Below are 21,391 nucleotides of genomic sequence, written 5' to 3'. Positions count from 1 at the left end.
CTACCGGTTTCCGTCACATTATCAGAGGTCGGCGATGCATCAGGATGGTAACCATAGAGGTCCTTGAGACCTCTATGGTTACTGATGCAGGCCTGCTGTGAGCGCCACCCTGTAGTCGGCGCTCATAGCAAGCCTGCAATCAGGGGTGGATTAAGGGTAGCCAGGGCCCTGGGCTGTTCAAACATTCTGGGCCCCCCGGTCAAGTGACGGGGGAGGGTCATGTGACGGGGGAGGTCCATGTGACCGGGGGGGGTCATGTGACGGGGAATAATATCACATACAAGGAACAAATACTGCTACACCATGTCAAGAGCACATATTACCACCACTTGGTGACCAAATAGCACACAAAAGGGACAAATATCACAACACCATTTCCAGACCACATATTACCACCACATAGTGACTGAATACTACAATACTGATAGTAATGGAAAAATAAAACAACACAATACTATCACCATAACTGCCAGTATTCACAGGAGATCTGTACTTAGTATGCAGTGTCTGTGTAGAGGTTATACAGCGATCACTGGCAACATTATACACAGGAGCTCTGTATATGGTTTACAGCAGGGGTGTCAAACTGCATTCCTCGAGGGCCGCAAACAGGTCATGTTTTCAGGATTTCCTTGTATTGCACAGGTGATAATTTAATCACCTGCAGAGAATGATTCCAGCACCATGTGTAATGCAAAGGAAATCTTGAAAACACGCATGGTCTGAGCTGAGGCCCTCGAGGAATGCAGTTTGACACCCCTGGTTTACAGTGTATAGTGTTAGTGTATAGGTAACATTGACTCACCAGTGACGTCTCTAGGTGAAGTCCTTCATCTGTCATGAAGCACAGACAGCCATCATTTATTCCAGCCAGGGCTTGTTTGTTGTTCCTGCAGGAAATAACACAGTTATCTCGAGCTCCGCTTGCAGAACACATTACTTAATTTTTCCTAATTTCAACATTACACCACATGAAGAAAAAAAGGCAATATAGTGTCACTCTGCACAGTAACAGGACCCTCCCCGCCCCAATTTAAAACAGTATACTCAAAAAATAAAATAAATACATCACTGCAGTAATAATATCCCTTAATTAGCCCCTATGGTAATAATATTCCCCATCCTGGCCCCGTTTATCTCAATCCAGGCTCCAGCCATATGTTCTCGCATCCTGCCCTCTTGAGTATCCATTCTACCCCATATGATTTCCCCATCCTGCTCCATCCATCTCCATCCTGTCCCATGACAGTGTGTTCAACAATCTGCCCCAGTGTGTCCAGCATATTACCCCCAGTGTGTCCAGCATATTACCTCCACACAGTATATCCAGCAATCTGCCCCAGTATGTCCAGCATTGCCCCCAGTGTGTCCTGTCCAGCAATATGCCCCAGTATGTCCAATTGTCCAGAATTGCCCACAGTTTGTCCAGCAATCTGCCCCAGTGTGTACAGCAATCATCTGCCCCAGACTGTGTCCTCCAGCATTGCCCCAGTGTGTCCAGCAATCATCTGCCCCAGTCCCCAGACTGTGTCCTCCATCATTTCCCCAGTGTCTCCTGCATTGCAGTGTGTCCATCAATCATCTGCCCCAGTCCCCAGACTGTGTCCTCCAGCATCATTGCCCCAGTGTGTCCAGCAATCAACTGCCCCAGTCTCCAGACTGTGTCCTCCAGCATCATTGCCCCAGTGTGTCCAGCAATCATCTGCCCCAGTCCCCAGACTGTGTCCTCAAGCATTGCCCCAGTGTCTCCTACATTGCCCCAGTGTGTCTGTCCAGCAATCATCTGCCCCAGGCCAGTCCCCAGACTGTGTCCTCCAGCATCATTGCCCCAGTGTGTCCAGCAATCATCTGCCCCAGTCCCCAGACTGTGTCCTCCAGCATCATTGCCCCAGTGTGTCCAGCAATCAACTGCCCCAGTCTCCAGACTGTGTCCTCCAGCATCATTGCCCCAGTGTGTCCAGCAATCATCTGCCCCAGTCCCCAGACTGTGTCCTCAAGCATTGCCCCAGTGTCCCCTGCATTGCCCCAGTGTGTCTGTCCAGCAATCATCTGCCCCAGGCCAGTCCCCAGACTGTGTCCTCCAGCATCATTGCCCCAGTGTGTCCAGCAATCATCTGCCCCAGTCCCCAGACTGTGTCCTCCAGCATTGCCCCCCCCAGTGTCTCCTGCATTGCCCCAATGTGTCCAGCAATCATTTGCCTCAGTCCCCAGTCTGTATCCTCCTCCAGCATCATTGCCCCAGTGTGTCCAGAAATCAGACTGCCCCAGACTGTGTCCTGCTCCCAGGCCCAGCATTGCCCCCAGTGTGTACAGCAATCTGCCCCCCAGCCCCAGTGTCCGACACTCCTCCGCTCCACCGTTAGGTTATAAGAAAAAAAAAATAAATTCTCCTCACCTTACCAGCGATCCAGGCGGTGAGCTCCCTCCAGCAGCGCGCACTCGCCAGCGACTGACTATGACGTCAGACGCCGACGACGTGTGCGCTGCGCGGCGCCTGCGGCCGACTTCGGCCGCCAGCCTCCAATTGGCTGGCGGCTGTTGTTAACTATTGCTGTGCGGGCGCGCCCGCACGGCAATAGGAAACCGCCGCAGGCAGCGCCGGTAGGGGCCCGGTGAGCAGATGAGACGGGGTCCGGGGGGGCTCCCGGCACGGCCACACACGGCACATAAATCAGGAGGTAATAACGCCGCGGCACCACCAGTCTGACAGGGGCGGCTGGTGGGTGCCAGTGCCACTGTGTCACTGACTCTCTGGACTCTGCACTGTGTAGTATGATGGCGGCGGCCGGCGGGCAATCTGTGCGGTAGCCCAGGGCCCCCCCACACCACTGGGCCCTGGGCTACCGCCCAGATTGACCCTCTTATAATCCACCCCTGCCTGCAATTCAGCTACATAGCGATCTGATGATCGCTGCTTTGTAGCTGAGCCGATCGAGTGGTGCCAGCTTCTAGCCTCCCATGGAGGCTATTGAAGCGTGGCAAAAGTTTAAAAAAAAATGTTTTTAACCCCTCTGTGACCTTAGACGTACTATCCCGTCGAGGTGCCCTGGGCTTATCTGACCCTGGACGGGATAGTACGTCATAGCCGATCGGCCGCGCTCACGGGGGGAGCGCGGCCGATCGCGGCCGGGTGTCAGCTGCTTATCGCAGCTGACATCCGGCACTATGTGCCAGGAGCGGTCACGGACCGCCCCCGGCACATTAACCCCTGGCACACCGCGATCAAAGATGATCGCGATGTGCCGGCGGTACAGGGAAGCACCGCGCAGGGAGGGGGCTCCCTGCGGGCTTCCCTGAGCCCCCCGCAGCAACGCGATGTGATCGCGTTGCTGCGAGGGTCTCCTCACCTCCCTCCCTGCTCGAGCCCCGGATCCAAGATGGCCGCGGATCCGGGTCCTGCAGGGAGGGAGGTGGCTTCACAGAGCCTGCTCAGAGCAGGCACTGTGAAGCAGCCTGCACTCCTATCAGATCAGTGATCTGACAGAGTGCTGTGCAAACTGTCAGATCACTGATCTGTGATGTCCCCCCCTGGGACAAAGTAAAAAAGTAAAAAAAAAAATTTCCAAATGTGAAAAAAAATAAAAAAAAATATTCCAAAATAATGAAAAAAAAAAAAAATATTATTCCCATAAATACATTTCTTCATCTAAATAAAAAAAAAAAACCAATAAAAGTACACATATTTAGTATCGCCGCGTCCGTAACGGCCCGACCTATAAAACTGGCCCACTAGTTAACCCCTTCAGTAAACACCGTAAGAAAAAAAAAAAAAAAACGAGGCAAAAAACAACGCTTTATTATCATACCGCCGAACAAAAAGTGGAATAACACGCGATCAAAAGGACAGATATAAATAACCATGGTACCGCTGAAAGCGTCATATTGTCCCGCAAAAAAAGAGCCGCCATACAGCATCATCAGCAAAAAAATAAAAAAGTTATAGTCCTGAGAATAAAGCGATGCAAAAATAATTATTTTTTCTGTAAAATAGTTTTTATCGTATAAAAGCACCAAACCATAAAAAAATGATATAAATGAGGTATCGCTGTAATCGTACTGACCCGAAGAATAAAACTGATTTATCAATTTTACCAAACGCGGAACGGTATAAACGCCTCCCCCAATAGAAATTCATGAATAGCTGGCTTTTGGTCATTCTTCCTCACAAAAATCGGAATAAAAAGCGATAAAAAAATGTCACGTGCCCAAAAATGTATTCAATAAAAACGTCAACTCGTCCCGCAAAAAACAAGACCTCACATGACTCTGTAGACCAAAATATGAAAAAATTATAGCTCTCAAAATGTGGTATTGCAAAAAATATTTTTTGCAATAAAAAGGGTCTTTCAGTGTGTGACGGCTGCCAATCATAAAAATCCGCTAAAAAACTCGCTATAAAAGTAAATCAAACCCCCCTTCATCACCCCCTTAGTTAGGGAAAAATAAAAAAAAATGTATTTATTTCCATTTTCCCATTAGGGCTAGGGTTAGGGCTAGGGTTAGGGCTAGGGCTAGGGTTAGGGCTAGGGTTAGGGCTAGGGTTAGGGCTAGGGTTAGGGTTAGGGCTAGGGTTAGGGCTAGGGTTAGGGCTAGGGTTAGGGCTAGGGTTAGGGCTAGGGCTAGGGCTAGGGTTAGGGCTAGGGTTAGGGCTAGGGTTAGGGCTAGGGTTAGGGCTAGGGTTAGGGTTAGGGCTAGGGTTAGGGCTAGGATTAGGGTTAGGGTTAGGGTTGGGGCTACAGTTAGGGTTGGGGCTAAAGTTAGGGTTAGGGTTTAGATTACATTTACAGTTGGGAATAGGGTTGGGATTAGGGTTAGGGGTGTGTCAGGGTTAGAGGTGTGGTTAGGGTTACCGTTGGAATTAGGGTTAGGGGTGTGTTTAGATTAGGGTTTCAGTTATAATTGGGGGGTTTCCACTGTTTCGGCACATCAGGGGCTCTCCAAACACGACATGGCGTCCGATCTCAATTCCAGCCAATTCTGCGTTGAAAAAGTAAAACAGTGCTCCTTCCCTTCCGAGCTCTCCTGTGTGCCCAAACAGGGGTTTACCCCAACATATGGGGTATCAGCGTACTCAGGACAAATTGGACAACAACTTTTGTGGACCAATTTCTCCTGTTACCCTTGGGAAAATACAAAACTGGGGGCTAAAAAATAATTTTTGTGGGAAAACAAAAAGATTTTTTATTTTCACGGCTCTGCGTTATAAACTGTAGTGAAACACTTGGGGGTTCAAAGTTCTCACAACACATCTAGATAAGTTCATTGAGGGGTCTAGTTTCCAATATGGGGTCACTTGTGGGGGGTTTCTACTGTTTAGGTACATTAGGGGCTCTGCAAACGCAATGTGACGCCTGCAGACCAATCCATCTAAGTCTGCATTCCAAATGATGCTCCTTCCCTTCCGAGCCCTCCCATGCGCCCAAACGGTGGTTCCCCCCCACATATCGGGTATCAGCGTACTCAGGACAAATTGGACAACAACATTTAGGGTCCAATTTCTCCTGCTAACCTTGGAAAAATACAAAACTGGGGGCTAAAATATAATTTTTGTGGAAAAAAAAATATTTTTTATTTGCATGGCTCTGCGTTATAAACTGTAGTGAAATACTTGGGGGTTCAAAGCTCTCACAACACATCAAGATGAGTTCCTTAGGGGGTCTACTTTCCAAAATGGTGTCACTTGTGGGGGGTTTCTACTGTTTAGGTACATTAGGGGCTCTGCAAACGCAATGTGACGCCTGCAGACCATTCCATCTAAGTCTGCATTCCAAATGGCGCTCCTTCCCTTCCGAACCCTCCCATGCGCCCAAACGGTGGTTCCCCCCCACATATGGGGTATCAGCGTACTCAGGACAAATTGGACAACAACTTTTGTGGTCCAATTTCTCCTCTTACCCTAGGGAAAATACAAAACTGGGGGCTAAAAAATAATTTTTGTGGGAAAAAAATTTTGTTTTATTTTTATGGCTCTGCATTATAAACTTCTGTGAAGCCCTTGGTGGGTCAAAGTGCTCACCACACATCCAGATAAGTTCCTTAGGGGGTCTACTTTCCAAAATGGTGTCACTTGTGGGGGGTTTCAATGTTTAGGCACATCAGTGGCTCTCCAAACGCAACATGGCGTCCCATCTCAATTCCTGTCAATTTTGCATTGAAAAGTCAAACGGCGCTCCTTCCCTTCCGAGCTCTCCCATGCGCCCAAACAGTGGTTTACTGCCACATATGGGGTATCAGCGTACTCGGGACAAATTGGACAACAACTTTTGAGGTCCAATTTCTTCTCTTACCCTTGGAAAAATAAAAAATTGGGGGCAAAAATATAATTTTTGTGAAAAAATATGATTTTTTATTTTTACGGTTCTGCATTATAAACTTCTGTGAAGCACTTGGTGGGTCAAAGTGCTCACCACACCTCTAGATAAGTTCCTTAGGGGGTCTACTTTCCAAAATGGTGTCACTTGTGGGGGGTTTCAATGTTTAGGCACATCAGTGGCTCTCCAAACGCAACATGGCGTCCCATCTCAATTTCTGTCAATTTTGCATTGAAAAGTCAAACTGCGCTCCTTCCCTTCCGAGCTCTCCCATGCGCCCAAACAGTGGTTTACTGCCACATATGGGGTATCAGCGTACTCAGGACAAATTGGACAACAACTTTTGAGGTCCAATTTCTTCTCTTACCCTTGGAAAAATAAAAAATTGGGGGCAAAAATATAATTTTTGTGAAAAAATATGATTTTTTATTTTTACGGTTCTGCATTATAAACTTCTGTGAAGCACTTGGTGGGTCAAAGTGCTCACCACACATCCAGATAAGTTCCTTAGGGGGTCTACTTTCCAAAATGGTGTCACTTGTGGGGGGTTTCAATGTTTAGGCACATCAGTGGCTCTCCAAACGCAACATGGCGTCCCATCTCAATTCCTGTCAAGTTTGCATTGAAAAGTCAAATAGCGCTCCTTCCCTTCCGAGCTCTCCCATGCGCCCAAACAGTGGTTTACTGCCACATATGGGGTATCAGCGTACTCAGGACAAATTGGACAACAACTTTTTGGGTCCAATTTCTCCTGTTACCCTTGGTAAAATAAAACAAATTGGAGCTGAAGTAAATTTTTTGTGTAAAAAAGTTAAATGTTCATTTTTATTTAAACATTCCAAAAATTCCTATTAAACACCTGAAGGGTTAATAAACTTCTTGAATGTGGTTTTGAGCACCTTGAGGGGTGCAGTTTTTAGAATGGTGTCACACTTGGGCATTTTCTATCATATAGACCCCTCAAAATGACTTCAAATGAGACGTGGTCCCTAAAAAAAAATGGTGTTGTAAAAATGAGAAATTGCTGGTCAACTTTTAACCCTTATAACTCCCTAACAAAACAAAAAATTGGTTCCAAAATTATGCTGATGTAAAGGAGACATGTGGGAAATGTTACTTATTAAGTATTTTGTGTGACATATCTCTGTGATTTAATTGCATAAAAATTCAAAGTTTGAAAATTGCGAAATTTTCAAAATTTTCGCCAAATTTCCGTTTTTTTCACAAATAAACGCAGGTACTATCAAAGAAATTTTACCACTATCATGAAGTACAATATGTCACGAGAAAACAATGTCAGAATCACCAGGATCCGTTGAAGCGTTTCGGAGTTATAACCTCATAAAGGGACAGTGGTCAGAATTGTAAAAATTGGCCTGGTCATTAACGTGCAAACCACCCTTGGGGGTAAAGGGGTTAAAAATATGAAAAAAATATAAAAGTTTAAATCACCCTCCGTTTCGCCCCATTCAAAATAAAACAATAAAAAAAAATCAAACCTACACATATTTGGTATCGCCACGTTCAGAATCGCCCGATCTATCAATAAAAAAACCCATTAACCTGATCGCTAAACAGCGTAGTGAGAAAAAAATTCAAAACCCCAGAATTAGTTTTTCTTTGTTGCCGCGACATTGAATTAAAATGCAATAACGGGCGATTAAAAGAACGTATCTGCTCAAAAGTGGTATCATTAAAAACGTCAGCTCGGCACACAAAAAATAAGCCCTCACATGACCCCATATCACGAAAAATGGAGACGCTACGGGTATCGGAAAATGGCGCATTTTTTTATTTACTAAAGTTTTGAATTTTTTTTCACCACTTAGATAAAAAATAACCTAGACATGTCAGGTGTCTATGAACTCATAATGACCTGGAGAATACTAAAATCAGGTCAGTTTTAGCATTTAGTGAAGCTAGCAAAAAGCCAAACAAAAAACAAGTGTGGGAGCGAAAAACGAAAACACAAAAACGAAAAAGGGCTGCGGCATGAAGGGGTTAAAGCTTCAGGAAAAGGAAAATCTCGAAAAAAAAAAAAAATATCTGCTAGAAAAAATTCTGTACAAACATCTAAAAAAAATTAAAAGATAAAAAAAAGACAAAAAACTGTGGGAAGATATTTTAACAATGTTCCATAAAGTTGCACCTTCAGTCTAGTCAGCCTTATGAATAATATGGCCATGTATGTGTCTAGATGGAACATCCTCCGCCAATTGAAATATGAATATTTAGATGTCCTAGGTTATCTCAGGGCTTGGTGGCGACAGGTCCTGAAGTTCACTGCCACTGACATTGGAGCAGGAACATGGCTTCTTATTTCAGATGATTAAAAATAACTACGGGTGATCTATCTACTAATGGGGGATACATGTGTGAATTGGCTTCCCAAAACATTGCTGCCAATGCTCAGATGTGTTCTCTGATCTGGGATATCCTCCTCCGTGAGACCTACTTCTTGACACTGGTGTTTCTCTGATTGTTTGCCAGTGACTGAGGCTGACAAATTAATGTTACAAGTGACCATCCTTTCTGTAACCCCTTCATCTCTGTTGTGGTAATGTTTAGAACAAATGAATGATCTGCCATATTCCCCTCCAACCCCGGTAGAGTTAAGAAGGCAAGACTATAGGTACCTTCACACTCAGCGACGCTGCAGCGATACCGACAACGATGTCGATCGCTGCAGCGTCGCTGTTAGGTCGCTGGAGAGCTGTCACACAGACAGCTCTCCAGCGACCAACGATGCCGGTAACCAGGGTAAACATCGGGTTACTAAGCGCAGGGCCGCGCTTAGTAACCCAATGTTTACCCTGGTTACCGTTGTAAATGTAAAAAAAACAAACACTACATACTTACATTCTGCTGTCTGTCCTCGGCGCTGTGCTTTCCTGCACTGACTGTGAGCGCAGCGGCCGGAAAGCAGAGCGGTGACGTCACCGCTGTGCTTTCCGGCTGGCCGGCGCTCACAGCCAGTGCAGAGAAGCACAGCGCCGGGGACAGACAGAGGAAGATAAGTATGTAGTATATAAGTATGGTATATCTCGATTTTTTCAAAGCGTTTGATACCGTGCCGCACAAGAGGTTGGTACACAAAATGAGAATGCTTGGTCTGGGGGAAATTGTGTGTAAATGGGTTAGTAACTGGCTTAGTGATAGAAAGCAGAGGGTGGTTATAAATGGTATAGTCTCTAACTGGGTCGCTGTGACCAGTGGGGTACCGCAGGGGTCGGTATTGGGACCTGTTCTCTTCAACATATTCATTAATGATCTGGTAGAAGGTTTACACAGTAAAATATCAATATTTGCAGATGATACAAAACTATGTAAAGCAGTTAATACAAGAGAAGATAGTATTCTGCTACAGATGGATCTGGATAAGTTGGAAACTTGGGCTGAAAGGTGGCAGATGAGGTTTAACCCCTTAGTGACCGAGCCAAATTTTTGAAATCTGACCAGTGTCACTTTATGTGGTAATAACTCTGCAACGCTTCAACAAATCTCAGTGATTTTGAGATTGTTTTTTCGTAACACATTATACTTTATGATAATGGTAAATTTTGTTCAACATTTTTTGTGTTTATTTATAAAAAATATCAAAAATTTTAGAAAAATGTCAAAAAATTTGCAATTTTCTAAATTTGAATGATTATCCCTTTAATCCAGATAGTCATACAACAGCAAACCATTAATAAATAACATTTCCCACATGTCTGGTTTACATCAGCACCATTTGTAAAATGTTATTTTATTTTGTTAGCATTTTAGGAGGTTTAAAAATGTAGCAACAATTTTTCATTTTTTCAAAGAAATTTACAAAATTTATTTTTTTAGGGACTTATCCATGTTTGAAGTGACTTTAGGGGTCCCATATATTGGGAAGCCCACAAACGTGATACCATTTTAAAAACAGCACCCCCTGACATATTGAAAACTGCTGTCAGGTAGTTTATTAACCCTTCAGGTGCTTTACAGGAATTAATGCAAAGTGGTATGACAGAAATGAAAATGTGTATTTTTACCACCTAAATGTTGCTAACTTCTAAACAGATTACTACAGCCGTCAGACTCTAAGGCGACTATTTGGTCATGAATTGCCATGGCAAACATCAGGACAACAAAATCATGATCTGAGGGCACCAATTGTGACAAAGAAGAAGCCCCCACACACTGTTAACCATTTATAATGATGCAGTCACTATTGACAGCAGCATCTAAGGGGTTAAACAGATTTAGATGGTGCAAATACTGATCGTGGCTGGTACAGCAAGTTGTCAGCTATAGTGTACAACCGACAGATGCTGGATTGTCATCTGTATGGGGAGGCTATTCTCTTATATCTCAGGTCAGTTAAAAGACGTATTGGTGGTCATTAAGGGGTTAACAATGATAAATGTAAGGTTATACACATGGGAAGAAGGAATCAATGTCACCATTACACACTGAATGGGGAACCACTGGGTAAATCTGACAGGGAGAAGGACTTGGGGATCCTAGTTAATGATAAACTTACCTGGAGCAGCCAGTGCCAGGCAGCAGCTGCCAAGGCAAACAGGATCATGGGGTGCATTAAAAGAGGTCTGGATACACATGATGAGAGCATTATACTGCCTCTGTACAAATCCCTAGTTAGACCGCACATGGAGTACTGTGTCCAGTTTTGGGCACCGGTGCTCAGGAAGGATATAATGGAACTAGAGAGAGTACAAAGGAGGGCAACAAAATTAATAAAGGGGATGGGAGAACTACAATACCCAGATAGATTAGCGAAATTAGGATTATTTAGTCTAGAAAAAAGAAGACTGAGGGGCGATCTAATAACCATGTATAAGTATATAAGGGGACAATACAAATATCTCGCTGAGGATCTGTTTATACCAAGGAAGGTGACGGGCACAAGGGGGCATTCTTTGCGTCTGGAGGAGAGAAGGTTTTTCCACCAACATAGAAGAGGATTCTTTACTGTTAGGGCAGTGAGAATCTGGAATTGCTTGCCTGAGGAGGTGGTGATGGCGAACTCAGTCGAGGGGTTCAAGAGAGGCCTGGATGTCTTCCTGGAGCAGAACAATATTGTATCATACAATTAGGTTCTGTAGAAGGACGTAGATCTGGGGATTTATTATGATGGAATATAGGCTGAACTGGATGGACAAATGTCTTTTTTCGGCCTTACTAACTATGTTACTATGTTACTATGTAGTGTTTGTTTTTTTTACTTTTACGCTGGTAGCCAGGGTAAACATCAGGTTACTAAGCACGGCCCTGCGCTTAGTAACCCGATGTTTACCCTGGTTACCAGTGAAGACATCGCTGAATCGGCGTCACACACGCCGATTCAGCGATGTCTGCAGGGAGTCCAGCGACGAAATATAAAGTGCTGGACTTTCTGCAGCGACCAACGACATCACAGCAGGATCCTGATCGCTGCTGCCTGTCAAACTGAACGATATCGCTATCCAGGACGCTGCAACGTCACGGATCGCTAGCGATATCGTTCAGTGTGACGGTACCTTATGAAGGTAATTTGCTGACAAGTTGCGCACTATATCTGTAACATTTCTTGTAAGGAATAGTCCCTATATACAGTGACAGAATTTCAGGTGAATTTCCATGGCCAAACCAGTTGATCTTCCTATTGGATACTATGAGACTGCAGGGTCACAATATATCAACCAAAGCAAACAGTCAGGGTGGAAGATAAAGTGACGCACACTTAAGGTACCGTCACACATAACGATATCGTTAACGATATCGTTGCTTTTTGTGACGTAGCAACGATATCGTTAAGGAAATCGTTATGTGTGACAGCGACCAACGATCAGGCCCCTGCTGGGAAATAGTTGGTCGCTGAGGAAAGTCCAGAACTTTATTTCGTCGCTGGACTTCCCGCTGACATCGCTGGATCGGCGTGTGTGACGCCGATCCAGCGATGTCTTCACTGGTAACCAGGGTAAACATCGGGTTACTAAGCGCAGGGCCGCGCTTAGTAACCCGATGTTTACCCTGGTTACCAGCGTAAACGTTAAAAAAACAAACACTACATACTTACCTTCAGCTGTCTGTCCCCAGCGCTGTGCTTCTCTGCACTCCTCCTGCATCCTGTGTCAGCGCCGGCCAGCCAGAAAGCAGAGCGGTGACGTCACCGCTGTGCTTTCCGGCTGACCGGCGCTGACAGTGCAGAGGAATGCAGAGCGCCGGAGGACAGACACCGGAAGGTAAGTATGTAGTGTTTGTTTTTTTAACGTTTACGCTGGTAACCATGGTAAACATCGGGTTACTAAGCGCGGCCCTGCGCTTAGTAACCCGATGTTTACCCTGGTTACCGGGGACCTCGGGATTGTTGGTCGCTGGAGAGCTGTCTGTATGACAGCTCTCCAGCGACCAAACAGCGACGCTGCAGCGATATCGACATCGTTGTCGGTATCGCTGCAGCGTCGCTGAGTGTGAAGTGTCATGATTCCAATGGCAGGGAATCACAAAAGGACAAGCACCAACGAGCTCTAGGGTGATGGAACCTGAGCTGACCGCGACCCTAAACCTGAACACACAAATAACAATAGCCGGGGAACGTGCCTACGTTGATCCTAGACGTCTCGCACCAGCCGAAGATCTAACTTCCCCTATTAGAAGAAACACAGACCTCTCTTGCCTCCAGAGAAATACCCCACAGAAATAGCAGCCCCCCACATATAATGACGGTGAAATGAGAGGAAGGCACATACACAGTATGAAAACAGATTCAGCAAAATGAGGCCCGCTAAAACTAGATAGCAGAGGATACAAAAGTAAACTGCGCGGTCAGCAAAAAACCCTTCAAAAAACCATCCTGTAATTACTTGAACTCATGTTCCAACTCATGGAACATGAGGAGCAATTACAGCCCACTAAAGCAACCAGCAGCAAAGAGACAATTATATGCAAGCTGGACAAGACAAAAATAAAGCAAAACGTGGAACAAGAAAATCAAAACTTAGCTTGTCCTGAAGATTACTGAAGCCAGAAGCTGAGGTAACAAAACACTCTGATAACCTTGATAGCCGGCGGGGAAATGACAAGAAAGCCCGGTTAAATAGGAAACTCCCAAATCCTAATAGAACAGGTGGACACCAGAGACAGCAGAACACAAATCACCCAGTACCATCAGTAACCACCAGAGGGAGCCAAAAAACAGAACTCACAACAGTGAAGGTACCTTTAGCATTATTCGTCTCCCCATTGTGCTATAATGACAGTGCTTCATTGGGCTACAACAGACCTGGTTATAATTTCTATATTGTCGCAACATTCCAGCGTTTTGTGTTATTTTTATTTTACCACTGGATTGGTGCTACTAATCTAAGTTCCCTTAGTCTTATACTTATCTGCCGCTGTCTTCAGCTCTTCTAGTGCCGCTCCAGTCTCGTGCTGTCATCTTGTGACCACGACTTTTGACGGACCAGAAATCTAAGGTAACGGGCACAAGCTCTCACTGTGAGTCCGGGGGCCTTACTGGTCTCGTTCTGGCCTTCGTAGACTTACATTGAGAAGTGACGTCCGGCTTACACTGCTGTCAAACATAAATGGCACCAAATGTTATCTAAGGCTCTCTGGCTCTGATTCATCAAAGTTTTCCACCAGCTCAGCCATAATGGGCAAAGCTACAGTGGGGAAAAAAGTATTTAGTCAGCCACCAATTGTGTACGTTCTCCTACTTGATGAGAGAGGCCTGTAATTGACCTCATAGGTAGACCACAACTATGAGAGTCAAAATGAGAAAACAAATCCAGAAAATCACCTTGTCTGATTTGGCAGGATTTATTTGGTCACCTAAAAACCTGCAGGATTTCTGGCTCCCTCAGACCTGTAACTTTTTTTTTTAAGAGGCTCCTCTGTTCTCCACTTACCTGTAGTAATGGCATCTGTTTGAACTTGTTATCAGTATAAAAGACACCTGTCCACAACCTCAAACAGTATTACATCGGGCATTGAAGATGAAATGTGGATGGGTCTTTCAGCATGATAATGATCCCAAGCACACCGCTAGGGCAAAGAAGGAGTGGATTTGTAAGAAGCATATGAAGGTCCTGAAGTTGCCTAGCCAGTCTCCAAATCTCAACCCCATAGAAAACCTTTGGAGAGAGTTGAAAGTCCATGTTGCCCAGCGACAGGCCCAAAACATCACTGCTCTAGAGGAGATCTGCATAGAGAAATGGGCCAACATACCAACAACAGTGTGTGGCAACCTTGTGAAGACTTACAGAAAACATTTGACCTCTGTCATTGCCAGCAAAGGATATCTATATATATATATATAAGAGGCATCGTGATTACTCGCTAATCCCGCCCCCTGCACAGTAGCTCCGCCTCCCACCACATCACCACACATAGTCCCGCCCCCCCACCACATTACCACACACAATCTCGCCCCCCAACCCATCGCCACACAAAATCACGCCCCCCAACCCATCACCACACAATCTCGCCCCCCAACCCATCACCACCCACAATCTCGCCCCCCAACCCATCACCACACACAATCACGCCCCCCAACCCATCACCACACACAATCACGCCCCCAACCCATCACCACACACAATCACGCCCCCCACCCCATTACCACACACCTTCCCGCCCCCCAACACATCACCACACATAATCTCGCCCCCACCCCATCACCACCCATAATCTGCCCCCCACCCCATCACCACCCATAATACCGCCCCCACCCCATCACCACCCATAATCCCGCCCCCCACCCCATCACCACCCATAATCTCGCCCCCCACCCCATCATCACCCATAATCTCGCCCCATCACCACCCATAATCCCACCCCCCACATCACTACACAATCCTGCCCCCGACCACATTACCACACATAATCCCACCCATCCCATAATCCCGCCCCCCACATTACCACGCGAGGCTGCGTCCCCACACATTACCACGCGAGGCTGCGTCCCCACACATTACCACGCGAGGCTGCGTCCCCACACATCCCACGCGAGGCTGTGTCCCCCACATTCCCACAAGCAGCACTTTTTTTCTATGTAATTCAACCACTTCAGCCAAGGTAAACGTACATTTAATTGCATCCGCATTCTCCCAAACAAAATGAGCCAAGAAAAGTCGCCAGGTCCATCTCACAGGCCGCAGGAAAATCCGGACAACGATGCAGTAGCTGATCGACAACAACAATATCGACAAAATCGTAGGATTGGTTATCAACAACGAACACCTGAGCAGATTGATAAGGACAGAGAGAGATATCACAAGGTTTATATTAGATAGCAATGAGCGTGCCGAGCGTTAGCTGGCTGGAAACAGCTAGTATAACTAAATATTGAGATGAACTTTTGTTAATGACCAAATACTTATTTTCCACCAAAATTTGCAAAATTAATCTTGCCAAATCAGACAAGGTGATTTTCTAGATTTGTTTTCTCATTTTGACTCTCATAATTGTGGTCTACCTATGATGTCAATTACAGGCCTCTCTCATCTTTTTAAGTGGGAGAACTTGCGCAATTGGTGGTTGACTAAATACTTTTTTCCCCACTGTAGTGATGAGCCAGGGTGGTACAGAGTGTGGCTACACCATTCTGTCACATTCATCAAAAGTGGCAGCTTTACTTACTCCAGTCCCTTACTGGAGTAACATTTCTGGCGAGGAGCAAGGAGGCAGACTCCATTGATAAGATGCACCAAATTCATCAAGAGTAACTGTTTGTTAATGTTTTTTTTCTATAAATAAATGATACACATGAAACTAAGAAACTTTGTAGTCTATCTTATTAGAGAAAGCTACTGCTTTCTCCTGAGCTGATCATTCACCCTCTGAATTTTCAGTAAAATCTGTCTTTGAATACAGATTTATCCATTACTGAGATTGAAGATGACAGTCGGTGCTTATGACGTTTATGGAGCACTGTAGCCATCATTTTCAGGAGAACTTTTAGCAGAATGTCTGTCTTTGCCATTAACTGTCATCTCCTTTTTCAGAAATGGGGAAAATATGTCTTCATTGAATACAGATTATTAGCACTGAAATTAGAGTGAAGGATCAGTCCAGGAGGTGAAAGAATGAAAGAAGCCGATTTCTCTGAGAGAAAATACAAAGTTCCTTGTTTTTCTTTACTATTTATGAAATAGAAATTAAAATAAAGGTTATAGTAGTATGATGTAGGGACAGAGACCCTGATTCCAGTAATGTCACATATTTGACTTGCTGTCAAATCACTGGTTTATCTGTTGCAGATCTAGCAGTTCTCTGAATACTGAGCTTTGTATAACTCTAGCACACCACTGATTAGTGCAGACAAGAGGTGGGAGCAAGGTTACAGAGAGCAGTTGAGAGGCACAAGACACCTAGTCCTGTAGTAACCACTTCCTACTGATAAAACACTGATTTCATTGAAATATCAACACACTGCCCAGTAAGTGACGTGTTGCTGGAATCAGGGTATCCGTCCCGACATCATGCCGCCCTCGGATTAACCCCTTTCTGACATCCGACGTACTATCTTGTCGAGGTGGTCTGGGCCCCTATGACCACCGACGGGATAGTACGTCATCACCGATCAGTCGTACTAACGGGGGAGCGCGGCCAGGTGTCAGCTGACTATCACAGCTGACATCCAGCACTATGTACCAGGAGCGGTCACGGGCTCCTGGCACATTAACCCCCGGAACACTGCGTTCAAACATGAATGGTGGCATAGGGAAGCATCGCGCAGGGAGGGGGCTCCATGCGTGCTTTCCTGAGACCCTCGGAACAACGGGATGTGATCGCGTTGTTTAGAGGGTCTCCGTCCTCCCTGCAGGCCTCGGATCCAAAATGACCGTGGGGCTCCTTCCGGGTCCTGCAGGGAGGTGGCTTACAAGCGCCTGCTAAGAGCAGGCGTCGGCAAGCCTCCTGCACTGCCTGTGTGATCGCTGATCTGACACAGTGCTGTGCAAAGTGTCAGATCAGCGATCTGTCACTATAGCATGATGTTCCACCCTGGGACAAAGTAAAAAAGTAAAAAAAAAAAATTTACATGTGTAAAAAAATATAAATTAATAAATAAAAAATTCCTAAACAAAAAAAATATATATATATTGTTCCAATAAATACATTTCTTTATCTAAATAAAAAAACAATAAAGTACACATATTTGGTATCGCTGCGTCCGTAACGACCCGACCAATAAAACTGTCCCACTAGTTAACCCCTTCACTGAACATAAAAAAAAAGTAAAAAAACAATGTTTTATTATCATACCGCCGAACAAAAAGTGGAATAACAAGCGATCAAAAAGACGGATATAAAAAACCATGGTACCCGCTGAAAACGTCATCTTGTCCCGCAAAAAACAAGTCACCATACAGCATCATCAGCGAAAAAATATAAGTTATAGTCCTCAGAGTAAAGCGATGCAAAAATTATTTTTTATATTATAGTTTTTATCGTATAAAAGCGGAAAAACATAAAACATTATATAAATGAAGTATCGCTGTAATCGTACTGACCCGAAGAATAAAACTGCTTTATCCATTTTACCAAACGCGGAACGGTATAAGAAATTCATGAATAGCTGGTTTTTGGTCATTCTGCCTCACAAAAATCAGTACTAATAAAAACGTCAACTCGTCCCGCAAAAAACAAGACCTCACATAACTCTGTGGACCAAAATATGGAAAAATTATAGCTCTCAAAATGTGGAGATGCAAAAACTATTTTTTGCAATAAAAAGCGTCTTTTAGTGTGTGACAGCTGCCAATCATAAAAATCTGCTAAAAAACCCGCTATAAAAGTAAATTAAACCCCCCTTCATCACCCACTTAGTTAGGGTAAAATAATAAAATTAAAAAAATGTATTTATTTCCATTTTCCCATTAGGGTTAGGGTTGGGGCTAAAGTTAGAGTTAAGTTTGTATTACACTTACGGTTGGGATTAGGGTTAGGGGTGTGTTGGGTTTAGGGGTATTGTTGGGATTAGGGTTGGGGGCATTTTTGGGCTAGGCGTGTGGTTAGGGTTATGGTTAGAGTTGGGGTTAGGGGTGTGTTTTGGTTAGGGTATCAGCTAGAATTGGGGGGTTTCCACTGTTTAGGCACATCAGGGGCTCTCCAAACGCGACATGGCGTCCGATCTCAATTCCAGCCAATTCTGTGTTGAAAAAGTCAAATAGCGCTCCTTCTCTTCCGAGCTCTGCCGTGCGCCCAAACAGGGGTTTACCCAAACATATGGGGTATCGGTGTGCTCAGGACAAATTGGACAACAACTTTTGGGGTCCAATTTCTCTTGTTACCCTTGGGAAAATAAAAATTTGGGGGCTAAAAATCATTTTTGTGGGAAAAATGATTTTTTATTTTCACGGCTCTGCGTTATTAACTGTAGTGAAACACTTGGGGGTTCAAAGTTCTCACAACACATCTAGATAAGTTCCTTAGAGGGTCTACTTTCCAAAATGGTGTCACTTATGAGGGGTTTCAATGTTTAGGCACATCAGAGGCTCTCCAAACGCAACATGGTGTCCTATCTCAATTCCAGTCAATTTTACATTGAAAAGTCAAACGGCGCTTCTTCCCTTCCGAGCTCTGCCATGCGCCCAAACAGTGGTTTACCCCCACATATGGGGTATCCGCGTACTCAGGACCAAATGTATAACAACTTTTGGGGTCCAATTTATCCTGTTACCCTTTGTAAAATAAAACAAATTGGAGCTGAACTAAATTTTTTGTGAAAAAAAGTTAAATGTTCATTTTTTTTTTTTTAAACATTCCAAAAATTCCTGTGAAACACCTGAAGGGTTAATAAACTTCTTCAATGTGGTTTTGAGCACCTTGAGGGGTGCAGTTTTTAGAATGGTGTCACACTTGGTTATTTTCTATCATATAGACCCCTCAAAATGACTTCAAATGTGATGTGGTCCCTAAAAAAAATGGTGTTGTAAAAATGTGAAATTGCTGGTCAACTTTTAACCCTTATAACTCCCTAACAAGAAAAATTTTGGTTCCAAAATTGTGCTGATGTAAAGTTGACATGTGGGAAATGTTACTTATTAAGTATTTTGTATGACATATCTCTGTGATTTAAGGGCATAAAAATTCAAAGTTGGAAAATTGCAAAATTTTCAAAATATTCACCAAATTTCCATTTTTTCCACAAATAAACGCATGTAATATCAAATAAATGTTACCACTATCATGAAGTACAATATGTCAGGAGAAAACAATGTCAGAATCATCAAGATCCGTTGAAGCGTTCCAGAGTTATAACCTCATAAAGGGACAGTGGTCAGAATTGTAAAAATTGGCCCGGTCATTAACGTGTAAACCACCCTTGGGGGTAAAGGGGTTAAATACTGAAAAAATGCTGACAGATTTCCTTTTAAGTGGTGTGCGCCTCTTGATGAATTTGACGCATCTTATTCACGCACGCGCCTCAATAGTGTATGAAACGCCAGTCTTAATGAATCAGGGCCTATGCTTCCCTCTAGTTGGCTTTAACTGTGAAGGAACTTTAACTATATTTAGTGCAGAAATGCTTTGGCCGCCATCTGGTAATAGTGTATAACAGGCGGCTAAATGTACTAGTAGAGTCGGACAGATGGTAGGTGTTAAGAGGCATAGAATCAGTGTAGGGACAGTTAATGTCTTCTGTCTAATCCCCCTCTCTATCATTATACCTGTCCCGTCGTCAGCCTATTAGGGTCAGTAAATGACACTGAATTTGTCTTTAGTTAATGAAAAGAATAAGGTACATTTTCTAATCATTCTCTTTAGGTTAAGAATGTTAGAATTTTCATATGATAAACCCATGATCTTGGTTAGCAATTCTGACCCTACATAAAGATCTGTCGCACTCATTGCATGATACAGTAGCAGGGTGATGATGGGTTAGTTAGGCTGATGGAGGCCTTCTGGAGACCCCCATGTCTGCTTCATTGGAGATTGCAAAATTAACAGTGCGCCGCAGTACAGAAATATTAGTGAATTGCTCAAGCATGGTCTTGTTCAAGTCCTTTGTGTACTAAGGTTTTGTTAATTTCTTTTTTCTAAATTTCCATACCAAGATATAGGTTAACTCAAGCATGGAATTGTGGCCCTAACATGTATGCTAATATGCGTCTGCATTATGTCCTAATGAGCTTCAAAGATACTATCATAACATGTAGTAAGTGTACTAATAATAATATTAGCAAATACTTCCAATTAGAAATGTAGTATAGTTCTTCTGATTCGCTATGTCTCTTTCATCATGTGCAGGACATTGCAGTAGCTTGGGTATCCATGGTTACGACCACTAGCAACTAACTGTCACTATGTGAGTGGTTGTAACCATGGATACCCAAGCTACTGTGATGTCCTGCACATGGGGAAAGAGACATAGCGAATCAGAAGAACTATAATACATTTCTAATTGGAGGTATTTACTGATATTACACCTACTACATATTAGGGAACGATTTTAGAGATGGGAATATCCCTTTACGTCTGTAAAAAGAGAACAATGCTTTTTTGAAAAGTGGTAGCTATTTATAAGACTTCTACATGCTGCCTAGATCTGACCATATTCGAGACACACTCTTCCAACCTGTATTGTCTGGGTAGACAGTGCTTTAACAACCAGGTCTGTGTTTTATTTATTTATTTTATTTTTTTCTCTCACTTTCACATTGAAGGATCTATGCCCGAGGCTTGTTTTTTCCTGAATGAGTTGTTTTTTTTTCCCAATACCACCATTTTGGGACACACATGCAGTGTTAATTGTCTTCTATTTATTTTTGGGTGGAGATGCTCACCCCCGCAGCAATTCCCTTATTATTCTTTACATTTTTTTTCTCACCCATCAAGTTAACTTAAGGGTGCCTGCAGAGGAGCATATGAAAAATCATCTGAGTTTAATCCAGACTGATTATTGCTAGTGGTGAATGGTTGACACTTAGACAACTGTTCTTCTTTTTGTAGGTAAAGTTTATACATTTGATAAATCTACTTCCTCCGGTATTTCCACAAGTCCTTTGCTTCCAGACCCCTATGAATCAGAAAGGTGAGATGAATAATATTATGGTTAGTAATTGAAATGTGAATGAGTTAACTTTTTAGGTTACAAGATA

At 43.9% G+C, this 21,391-nt stretch overlaps 1 protein-coding gene across 1 annotated transcript in view; it reads left to right on the top strand.

The window, feature by feature from the left end:
* The window catches only part of SETD7 (SET domain containing 7, histone lysine methyltransferase), a 108,393-nt gene that overhangs the window by 55,216 nt on the left and 31,786 nt on the right, over nt 1-21,391 (top strand). The window contains exon 5 of the mRNA XM_069743971.1: nt 21,243-21,324. Within this exon, the coding sequence (XP_069600072.1) occupies nt 21,243-21,324 (82 nt within the window). The remainder of the gene's footprint in view (nt 1-21,242; nt 21,325-21,391) is intronic.

The sequence above is a fragment of the Ranitomeya imitator genome, chromosome 1, assembly GCF_032444005.1.
Source record: "Ranitomeya imitator isolate aRanImi1 chromosome 1, aRanImi1.pri, whole genome shotgun sequence".
NCBI classification, from domain to species: domain Eukaryota; kingdom Metazoa; phylum Chordata; class Amphibia; order Anura; family Dendrobatidae; genus Ranitomeya; species Ranitomeya imitator.
This window is presented reverse-complemented; position numbering and strand designations above follow the sequence as displayed.